This window comes from Cyprinodon variegatus, unplaced genomic scaffold (genome assembly GCF_000732505.1).
Source record: "Cyprinodon variegatus isolate N-32 unplaced genomic scaffold, C_variegatus-1.0 Scaffold764, whole genome shotgun sequence".
In the NCBI taxonomy this organism is placed as follows: Eukaryota; Metazoa; Chordata; class Actinopteri; order Cyprinodontiformes; family Cyprinodontidae; genus Cyprinodon; species Cyprinodon variegatus.
In genome coordinates, this window is record NW_015151217.1 from 229026 (window position 1) to 240790 (window position 11765).

At 39.3% G+C, this 11765-nt stretch overlaps 1 protein-coding gene across 3 annotated transcripts in view; it reads left to right on the forward strand.

Moving 5' to 3' along the window:
• Positions 1-11765, forward strand: part of LOC107098272 (transcription factor HIVEP3-like) — a 53131-nt gene that overhangs the window by 30463 nt on the left and 10903 nt on the right. For 2 of the 3 annotated variants that reach the window (XM_015395850.1, XM_015395847.1), the window contains 2 exons: positions 6754-10825; positions 11089-11249. In XM_015395850.1, coding sequence (XP_015251336.1) covers positions 7043-10825; positions 11089-11249 — 3944 coding nt within the window. In that variant the 5' untranslated portion in view covers positions 6754-7042. Of the gene's footprint in view, positions 1-904; positions 1038-6753; positions 10826-11088; positions 11250-11765 lie in introns of those variants that run through there. The other variant, XM_015395849.1, reaches the window with a different exon arrangement.

Consider the following 11765-nt stretch of genomic DNA (forward strand, 5'->3'; position numbering starts at 1 on the left):
AGGGAGTTTTTCCTCTCCACTGTCGCTACAAGCATGCTTAATGTGAGGGATTGTATTTGAGTCAATGAGTCAATGCAATCAGCTGGTTTTCCTGAGATAGAAAACTTTGTATCAATTTGACTGGATGATCTGGTGAAATGTAAAGTGCCTTGAGATGACATGTGTTGTGAATTGGCGCTATAGAAATAAACTGAATTGAATTGCATTATTTGTCTGATCAGGGAATGGACCAGGGAAAATTTTGAACCCAAAGCATCAGCCATAAGAATATAGACCAAATTATGCTTCCCTCTTCAACCTTGGTTGCCTTCTTTTTTCCTCTTGCCTTTTCCTTTAAGTGGCTAAATAGATTAGCTCACTTTCCTCCTTTTTCTGAGGCTTGGCTTCTGCCCTCTTACTGCTCCAGTGTGAATGAAGATGAAGTCATTAAATTGGAGCATATTAAAGTGATGATGTCAGATCTGCCTGGTCTCTCTTCCATATGTTAACCTTGGCAAGAACAGCGTTGAAATTCTTCATTCTTTAGTCTTTGTATGGTTTGTAACTTTGTATTAATATCTCAGAGTAAAGAAGTCATTTCCTACATGCGTTATGGAAAAGAAGACGAAGGGAATAGTGTCCATTTTAGAGAATATGAAGAAACCGCTCTTCTAGTTGAATGAAAACAGCTTCTGCTCACCCTGCGTCTCCACCTCTCATCACTCTGCCAGCTGTGCAGACCTAAACAGCTGCCAAAAGAAACACAAGCTTACGTCAACTTCCAAATAAGGAACTCCTACTTCACTTTCACTCCCAATAAGAGAGGGAATGCAAGGGCTGGGAGGTGGACATAGCGAGTGTCCCCGTCTCCTCATTCATAGGTGTAATATAGTGAGCGACCTGTTTGTCAGTGCAGTGCACGTAGAGCAGAGACTCACTTACCTCCCTTCACCGTCACTCTCATTCATTCTTTCCCTGCCTCCCTCTCCTCCTCCTCTCCCTCACCTTCTTTCTGCTTCCAGTCATTCACAAATGGAGGACATCCCCACCTGCAGCAGGTAAATGAGAACTCACAGGCATCCTTTCTCTTCTCCATATACATTTTTTCCATCTGAAGTGAGTGATGTGACTGGGGATTTGCTCCATTCATGCCTTTGTTACAGCAAACGGATGCTGCATGAGCATGCTGGTGAGTGGAGGAAAAACAAAAAAAAAAACATGTGCGCTGTTGTTCTCCAAGAGACTTGGAAGTAGCTGAACATTTTGTCCCAAATTTATAGGTGTGCAGACGGTGAATCTTCTGAGGCGAGAGTGTGTGTGAGCGTCCGTGTGTGAATGAAGCAAAGGGTGATGCATGCAGTAAGCAGTCTGTGGGCTGTGTATGCATTACAGTTTGCAGCTCACAACAAGAGTGAATGAGCTGCCTGTGTTGTGCACCCAGTCCCCTTGTGTGGACCTGTGGGAACACTCCTGAAGTGTGCGTACTTTCACACACACAAAGGGATTATGGTGTGCAGTAAAGCTGAGAGTGCTCTTCTCTTTACATTGGAAAGGTGCTAATAGTCTTCTCAGCTGACATTGTTGCAAAACAGATGACTGTGTTAACAGACTTATTTAACATTAAATACGTTTCAGTTTTCAAATAATCAATAAATTGATTTCAATTGTATCTAGTAGGAAACAATTTTCTTATTAGAAAATGTACTAGTTCAAACTAGTCTTAAACTAGTAAATTATACTATCTAGGAGGATGTGGTATCATAGTTGTACAAATAAAAGGATGTCAAGCTATTGATTTTTAGCAATGTGTTCTCTCCCAAAAAACAGCAGCTCCTGAGGGGGAGGCACCTTCGCCTGCCTTTCCTTCTCTCCATCTCTCTCTCTTTTGTCCAAGAGGATGCTAGGAGATAAATTTAGCCCTCCAGCTCTCCTTCCATCTGCTACCACATGGTTTAGGGCCGTTACCATAGGAACCACCGCTGGGTGCCCATTTGAATGAGGAGATGAAATTTTGAAGATTTAAAAAATGCATTTTTGATGCAGTTCTTTATGTCGGTGTTTTGAGTTTTATTCAATATTTTCTCAGTTTTCCTAATAATATAAAATTTATTTACCTTTCTTTTCCATACAGCCTCATATGGTATCTTTAGTTGTGTTCAACACTGAAGACAGTTGACAAAAAAAAGAAGGCTTTTTTTTTCAGTCAGGATGCAACAGTAAACACGGTTTAATAGACAAGCCGATTACGATACTTTACCCTCTGAATAAGGGGTCCACATTTTTTCTTAAACTCTTTTAAAAGAATATTTGAAAAAAGGTTTTGACAAGTTCATTTATGATGTCTTAATCTAAGTGGAATTGCAAACATTGGGATCATTTTTTAAGAAGTCAAATTGACTGCATCTAAAAATGAATGATCAGAAACTTTATGGCACATTTCAGGTTCTGCTTTTTGTAAATCTTTGAATTACTGGTACCAATTTTAGCCAATGACAGTTTTGTAAGCCAAAGAATGGCCAGTTATAAAAACTATCAGGGTTATTTAAAAATATAAAACAAAACCAAAATGCTTGCAGAATTTTTGTTATGTATTATCCAATAAAGAGAAAAAAATATATATATAAAGACTTCTTTCTCCATTTTGTTTTTTTTTTTCTCTTTTTGCTGTTTCTGCTACCCAGTAGTTTTTGGATACAGTGCATTTGCAGAGTTAAAAACTAAAATATTTTTGAGCTTCCCACGGGCTGATAAAAGCATTGCATAGCTTAGAATGAGCTAAAGCCCTTTCAATATAAAAAAATAAATAAATCCAGAGCTGCTCGGTTCTCGATGCATATGTTGCTTATTTGTTTTAAGGTTGTGGTGATTGTGCTACCCATTGAGTCAGTGCGTTATGACAGTGTTCTGTCAGATGAGCATACCCCGCAGACCAGCATAGCCATAGTCAATTCCTGTTTATCCCTTTAGTTTTGTACGAAAAATAGACTTTAAACTACCTCCATGGGCATGTATCCCCCTAGTCATGTTCAAAAAATCCTTTTAATAATTTACTTTTTGTTGTTGTTTTTAAGCGTATGGCGATCTGACCTTAAATTGTATTTTTTGTACATGACTAAAGGGATACACGCCTGTTGAGATAGTTTAAAGTCTATTTTTCATTAAAAAAATAAAGGTATAAACGCAAACCTGAAGTCTTGCACATGCGTATTGATTATGGGTATCCTGGACTGACGTGGTATGCTCATCTGACAGCATAAACAAAACAATCTTTTAGTGTTTTAGTGTATTATCATCATCACAAAGTGTTATGGATTTAGATCTACTTGGAATATATTCTATATTAATGTTGCTAGCATGTTTTGTTAATAAACGGGTTCCTTTGACGTCTTTATTTTGATGGACCGTTGAAGAAGTGAGACTAAATTATTCAGTATACACAAAATTTGTGTACATTTGTTTTCACAGGTCGTTTTCTCATGTCTCACCAATTAGAGCCAGATGTTCGCAACAGACAATTCTGATTGTCTTTTACCGTATTTCAGCATTCGGGGCTATTAACTCAGTTTTTTTTTCCATTTTTTACTACCTAATCACATAGTTTCCATTTCACATTCTGTAGTTTAAAATGTTTATCCCTCTATAGATTTTTTTAAATTTGTTTAACCAAGTTCAAATAGTTTTAAGGTTAATTTTGCATGTGTAGTTCTCCCTCAAGTTAAACCAAAGATGGTTATCAACATGTTATCAGTCATTTGGAAAATGTCCAGCAACTTCGCCGTCTTCCACCAGCTTGTGGGTGTAGAAACCAGCTGGTCTGTGCGTGGGATGCCTTGTTTACTGTTTCAGTGTGCTGGCACAAAATAGCATTGGGAAATTTCTCCACAGAGGAACTGATAGCTAATGGTCATTCATCCACTACATTCGGTGTGATCTTTTATAGGATCTAAAATTATGATCAATACATTTAATGCTATTGAATCTAGTGCCACTGCGGGATTTTCAAAAAATAAAAAAAATAAAAAATCTTTCAATAATTAACTTTGCAAACATGATAAGTAGGGTTCTCCCAATCCAAAATTGATATCAGATATCAGCCAAAAAGTGAATAATGGAAATGCCTCCTCCTGCCTGCCTCCAAAGCTTTGCCTCTATCTGCTTTTGTTTGAGTTTTATGTAACTATTTGGTGAATAAGAAGTGGGTCCAGATGTTGTTGTCTGTTGTTCTGTGTTTGAAAAAAAATCTGTTGATCAAACTTTTCTATCATTCCAAACTATAAAATAAGAAATAAAAGTGATTCATGTGGATATCGTATTGGGTCAATATCCGTATCTATCAACACTCAAAGCTGCAATATCTGTATTTGATTTTAAATGAAAAACCTTTTTTACACCCCTAATAATAGGTGTTGCCGTATTTTTTATTTTTTTTTTTGTAATAAAAAGGTTTTGAGTGAGCAATCCTTCAAAATTAGATTCAGCTTTCCTTGCCAAGTTCTTGCACAAAAACAAGGAATTACGTAGACTTTGATTCCACTTTAGATTTAGATAAATTGGAAGAGAAATAAAAACAAAATTAGATGTTTAAACAGACCAATGTTAAACCAACACCAAGTAACTTTTCAACCTTCATAAAATATTTTCTAATTTTTTGTGATAATATGTCGTTTTACAACTAGTTGAAAGGCACCTCTGTCATGGTTCGAGTGGGTTTGTAGCACTTTGACCAGCCCAAGCAACTTTGAGGAGAGTGGCAGTAACCCTGCCATACCGAACAATTAGGAATGTGCAGACTGCTTTACAGCATATTTATTATCCTGTTTCCATATTTGTCATCAAGATGACTGCTCAGTGGTGCAGTGGGTAGCACTGCTGTAAGGTTCCGGGTTTGATTCCCAGCCCAGGGTCTTTCTGCATGGAGTTTGCATGTTCTCCCACAAACATGATTATTAGGTTAATTGGCTTCTCTTAATTCTCCTTAGGTGTGAGTGAGTGCGTTTGTCCTGTTTGTCTCTGTCTTGCCCTGGAATGAACAGGCGACCTGTCCCGGGTGGCCTCTGCCTCTCGCCCGTAGACAGCTGGACATAGGCACCGTCACCCCTTGCAAACCCCACCTGGGATAAGGGTGACGGAAAATTATTGTATGGATTATAAAGATGTATGTCGATGTGACTACATTTTTAACTGTGCACAGTTAATCTTCAGGGAATGCAGCTCCTTCCTGCTGGGATCTAAATATGTTTTTTTTCTGTGAATTTTTCTGTGAAACATAAGATTCTATATATTTGTTTCAAGGCTCTAAACTCATCAAAACATCAGTTTCTGACGAGCCGGGGAATATGGTACAAAACAAAAGTTAAATTTTTCAGATTTTCTACATCGTCATATGACATTATTTGGCCACAGTTAGATTCATTACCTCAGCGCTACACACCTTTCACAGCCACTGGGAACAGAAATGTAATTCAGTCCAACAGCGGGAGATAAGGATTTTCTATGTGTTGATCCTCATGGAAAATGCTGTCTTCTTCAGGCAAATCAATACAGCTTTTTTTTCCACTGGGGACAGATAAAGTCAACAAAAACAGAAATTTCTATAGAACTGCTTTAAGTCTTTTTTCTTTTTTTTCTTGATCTATTAATGTCAACCCTAGCAGTAGAGATTTTAAAAGAGGTCTGAGGAGTCTCAGATGTAGCGTTTAGGTTTTTACAATTCTCAAAGCCTGGTACAATCTGATAGTAATGTGTGATTTTGCTCTGGTGTCCAATCCTAGAAAATAAGGTAACTTATTTGAAATTTGATTTAAATTTCAAAGCACCTAACAGCTATTTCCCTTCTTAAATTCTGTGTGACTGGTGCACTTATCTGCCACGTTGTAGTTTCTATATTTTTCTTTTCATTTCATCAAAGGTGACAGTTTGGTTTTTCTATGTCTTTTCAATGCCAGAGTAAATCCTAGTAAAGACCGGATCCTTTAAAATGCACTCAACTTAATGCTCTAGAATTAAAACAGGATTTGTTTGCTTTTTATCATTAAAGTGTGTACTGGGTCTCAAGTCAACTCTAGGCTACATCCTGCAAAGAAGCTTTGGTTGTTAATTCCAGTTTCAGAGCAGAGGGCTGGATTTGTATTGCAGTGCCATTTCAAATGCATTGTGATTGAATGTTTTTTAAAAAGACATATATGGCTGATAAGAAATGATTTAAATCTCTTGCTATTTCCATTTCTTTGCTTGTAGATAGAAAATTAATATAACGCATTTTTAAATAATTAAAGCCAAGGGGAAAGTGAGAAATTTATATTTTGACATACTTCACTGGAATTATTAGAATAGAACAGAATTGAATAGAATAGGAAATTCCTTTATTCTCCCACAATGGTGAAATTGTGTTTACAGCATATGTTGTAGTAGAAGTGGTCACACAATATGCACCTTAGAAAGTGTATACAAATAACAGATAGGAAAATATAACAGAGTGTTGTACTGTACAGTGTATTTTACAATATAATACTCTGTGTCTGGAGAATAGAAAAATCAATAACAGCTGTAGACAGTTTTACAATCTTGGATATATTAAAATAGCAGTAACACCAAAGACGTGCAAAAAAATGTAATGACAGCAGCATGTTATTTACCTAATTAAGACAGAAATCAGCATCAGTTTATTGAGGTTGTTGGGAACAGTGATGGTTATAAAGTCGTACAGCTGCTATATATTCAATTTGTTAATATTTGTTAATCCAAGTGTCTTTCTCTTGTGCTTCAATATTACAGATCATGGTGCTGAGAAGAGAAGAATCTTACATTCAAATGAGATTGAAGACTGGATAAGTTCTCCGTACTATTTCAATCAACCACCAGTAATTCCTTTTTCAAATAAAAACTAATTTAGGTTGAATTATTTAATATAAAGATTAAATCAACAGGCTAAAATTATGAAACCTGTCTCTTTTAAAAGATAGGTCATTTTGTTCAAACCCCTTAGTTAATTATTAGATTTTTATTCTGTGGCCTAATCAAGGCAGACATAAATCGTGTCTACCTAGGGCTTTCCTTCTATTTTATGGAGGGCTTGCACTGTCCTAAAAAAACTGGGGAGCAGACTGGAGATCAAGAACAACATCAATCAGAATCTCTTCAGCAAGGTCTGCGCTGCAAGTCTCCTTCCCAGCCTTCTCAACAAGATCTAAGTGCCTGCTCAAAGTCTCATGGTACAGCCCAGCTGCCCAAACTGTCCAGAAGACATAACCCTGAACGTAAACGACTTAGGCACCAGCGGCAGAGCATTGTCTCTGATATAGAACACAAACAAGAAAGAACAAAAGAAGCTTCCGTTTCCAGTTCATCTTCAGAAGCCCTACCTTGCACTCAAGACATTTCTATACAGTCTGCATCAGAAACCCAAGAGGACAACCCCAAGCAGAAACGTGAACGTAAGCCTCAGAAACCAGGCAAATATGTCTGCACTTATTGTGGCCGTGCATGTGCAAAGCCCAGTGTTCTACAGAAACACATTCGCTCCCATACAGGTGAACGCCCCTATCCTTGTGCACCATGTGGGTTTTCTTTTAAGACAAAGAGTAACCTGTACAAACATCGCAAATCGCATACCCACAGGGTAAAGGCAGGTTTGGCTCTTGGGGAGGCAAAAGGTTTAGAAGAGCAAGTCACTGAATCAGAGGATGAAACCCAACACCTATCTTCTGCTTCAGCCCTTACACATAGACAAAATAGTGTAGCCCCAGCTAAGGGTTCAGATGCTGAAATGTTAAAAGATAGCACTGGAGCCAGCAGTGACTCATATGCAGTGAAAAAGAGACTGGCCCTTCGTCTAAGTAGGGGGAAGCATGGTTCTCAAGACTCTTCTGATGATAAGACGTCATCTCTTACACTGAGTAGTAGAGGCAGTACAGAATCTGGCTACTTCTCCCGCTCTGAAAGTACAGAGCAATCACAAGACAGTCCCCCAAACACAAGTGCCAAAACCTATGCAGAGATTATCCTAGGTAAATATGGACGTCTCGGACAACTACAGAGGATGTCCCGTCATCATAACCAACATCTCCCTGGTCATGAAGAAAAAAACATCTCCTTTGCTGTACCCAAGAAGCAGGTTATTGATCATATCACAAAACTTATCACCATCAATGAGGCAGTTGTGGATACCAGTAAAATCGACAGTGTAAAACCAAGGAGATTCTCATTGACCAGAAAGAATAGCTCAGAGGCTCAGAAGAGTTTAAGTATCAAAGAACCCCTTATTCACAGCTCTAAATCTGGGAATCTCAGTTACAAAACCACAGGCTCCATCAGTATGGGAGTTCCCTGTGAAAAGTTTCTTCAGCCATCCCTAAAAGTGGAGCAACCTTCTTCTCAAATATCCACTACTTCTATGGTGAGAAGCCTCTCCCTGCCATCTCCATCAACTTCGTTAGACACTTCAGGTCTCAGTAAATTTCGACAAACTCAATCCTTTGATGAACATCCTTCTGAAAGCAAACGTCGTTTTGGAACACTAAGAAGGCAACCAGCCATTGAAATCCCAATATGTGCTGAGCCTACAAAGGATGAGCAGGAAACATCTAATACATTTTCCAGCAACAGTGTCACCACAGTGTCTGACCAGAAGCCCCGTCAGCCAGAGCCAAACAAATGTGAGGCCTGCGGCACTGGTTGTATAGACTGGGAGGGCTATAGGAAACACAAACAAAACCTATGTTGTGCAGATTATCCACAAAATGAAACCATAATGAGTTCAATGGAGAGCTCACAGTTAAGTTACCAAGCAGTCAGAGCTGGAGTTTCAACCATGCGTAAGAGAAGGAAAGAGGAGAGTTTTGATTCTGATGACCTCTCTTATCCCCCATTGTCCTCTTCAGTTGTCTTATCAAGTCAGTGTAAAGGTGAAATCATTGTAGGTGTTGAGAGCCTTGCAAGACCAACACTCCAAACCTGCTCAGTGATTCAGCACACTAGTTTATTTGAAAAACAAGAATCTTCACACCATGAATATCAAAGCCTGAAGGTAACCAACTCGCCACCTCATAATGAAAATCTTCCCTCCTCCAAAACTCAACCACTACATCAATCAGTGAAGCTTAAAAACCGAAAGCTGGTTCGTCAAAATAATGTACAGGTTCCAGAAATACTGGTTACAGAAGACTCAAACATTGGCCAAGAGAAATCAAAAGAGCCAAACTTAGGAGATAAAAAACTGGGAAAACTGGATGATTTTCATTGGCCACAAAGGAGCCCATCTTTGGCACAACTTCCCATTGAGAAGCTTCCCCCCAAAAAGAAGCGCTTACGTTTAGCTGAGGCTGCCCAGTCCTCAGGTGACTCCAGCTTTGAGTCCATGTCGTTACCCCATAGTCCTAGTCAGGACAGTAGTGCATCATATACATCCAGCCGCTCTACATCTTTTGAGGAACAAAGCAGACCAGACGTGGGAATAACAGCATCAGCAGCACTGAGGAGATCTAGAGCATCTCACACTTTGGCTGTGCCCGGGTTACATCATCAAAGAGAGATAAGGCGCTCAGCATCTGAGCAAGCTCCTCATGACTTACAATCTCATGTTTTATTGGCTGAGAACCGCAGTAAATCTTTTGACTATAGTTGTCTTTCTCCTGAGCGCTCTGCAGTTGGCTGGAAAGAAAGAAGGAAATGTCTCCTTATGAGACACAAAGTAATCAGAGATCAAGATGATGAGGAAGGACATGGGACTGTCCCTAGCCACCATTTGGAACATGCAAGCTCAGATACATTTTTTCAAGAAAGCCAAACTTCTGTTTCTTGCAGCAGATCTTCCTCTCCTCCTTTATCGAGTGTGAGGGTCTTGGGTGTTCCGGAAGGATCACAGTGCAAAGAAATTTGTATCAAGTGGACACCAAATATTCACTCAAGGGGAAGCACAGAACTGTCAAAAAGCTATCAACCATCTGTAGATGTAAAAAAGGAGTCGTCCATCCATCCAGAGTATACTTATGGAGCTTCGGGGGCAGCCAGAGCCCTCTATCACCCTGTGTCGACTGGGCTAAAACTAGAGATTCCCCCACGTCATCAAACTTATGCAGAGGTTCACTCCAGTTACCCCCAGTTTCAACAGCGTGTCCCTCACATATCCGGTTCAGGAGAACTGAGGCCATTGACGTCTCAAGCAGTAGCTGTTCGCCTTCAAACAGACACTCTAACCCCAGCATGTGCTATATACACCAGTCTGTCTCAGTCCGTCTCCCACAGGCCACCTGAGGCGTTTGACAATGTCTTACCCAATGTAAATATTTTGATGGTCGAATTCAGAACCCACCAAAAAACAAGTCTAGATCTGCAACCGTGGTCTGATGAAGGACCAAGGTTTCCAGGATCCAGTGGCAACAAGCGCATGCTTTCACCTTCAAACAGCATAGAGCTACAATCAGAGTCCCAACAACAACAGAAAAGAATAAAAGAAGAGGACAAGGAGGTTGGATGTGCCGAGACAGCATCGCTTAACACATCAAGTCAAAATCGAAGACTGGAAACCCTATCATGCTTACCAGATGTTTCTTCTCCCATTTCACGTGCCGCATCAACATTCCCCAGCCTGCTGTCCAGTACCTGTAACAGCTGGTGCTATCTAAACTACATCAAGCCAAATCCATCTATACAGAAGTCGTCAGTCTATTCAACATGGTCTACCAGTGACTATGACCCCAACCCATCTGGACTCACCAGCAAGACGGTACTCTCTCTTCTACACTGTAAGCAGAGGCCTACTTCCTCCATTTATACTACACCAGCTATGATGGTTGGTATAACTGAATCCATACAGGATGAGGACCGTAAACGTCTCTGCTCTACTGAGGTAATTACTGAACTGATTGGCAATCTAAATCTGCCCCTAAATCTCTTTGATTAGTAATGCCTTAATTTTACATACAAAACATTGTCTTTTAGTTTTCAAGAAGTACTTTGCAACATATAAACAACATTAAGTGAAGGTCATTAAGTGAAAGACGCAACTATTTGTAACAGATGCTATAAAAATGTTGTTCTCGTAGAATTCTCAGGTTTCCTTTCCCATAATGTGTAGAAATGGTGAATTTGCCCTCCTTTGTATGGTTGTAGGTCTACAGTAGCCCACGCTATTGCACAGACCATAAGCAGATGGCAAAGGTACAGCAAACAGAGGACATTGTTTTAAACAAAGCCAGCAAGAAAAACGAGATGAAGAGACAAGAGCAGGAAGTAACATTATTTTCCGGAAATAAACAGCCACTTGAAAAAAGGTAAGCATAAACATCTTCAAGAATAACTTTGCAGGACAGAAGACCTATGAAGCATCTCTTTTGTACCTGTTTTAGGAGCTTTCATCCCCCAGTTTTTTTATGTTATTGCCTCCATAACGGTGATGTCTGTGTGCAACACTGATCTCTATTTATTCTCCGGATTGCTTATTGGCCGAAAAAACTGAAGCTACCTTCTAACATGCTGGTACTTCCCACTCCCAAGGAGGCATGCAGTAAAAAAATGCTGCAAAAAAGGCTGCAATATGAGCAGTTTGCTGACTTTGGAAAGACGTTCCACAGGTCATTTCAAAATCAGTGGATGTACTAACCAAAAAAAAATGCCTATATACGCCAATGTATCCTATAGTATAGTATGTAACATAAAATTAGTTTGGCTATCTTGCACTGACTCTTAAGTTATTGACTAAATTAGCCATCGACATTGTGTCTAACGTAAGAAAATAGAAAGTAGTGTCAATAGAAAGTAATTCACAATGAAATGTCAATACTAACTCA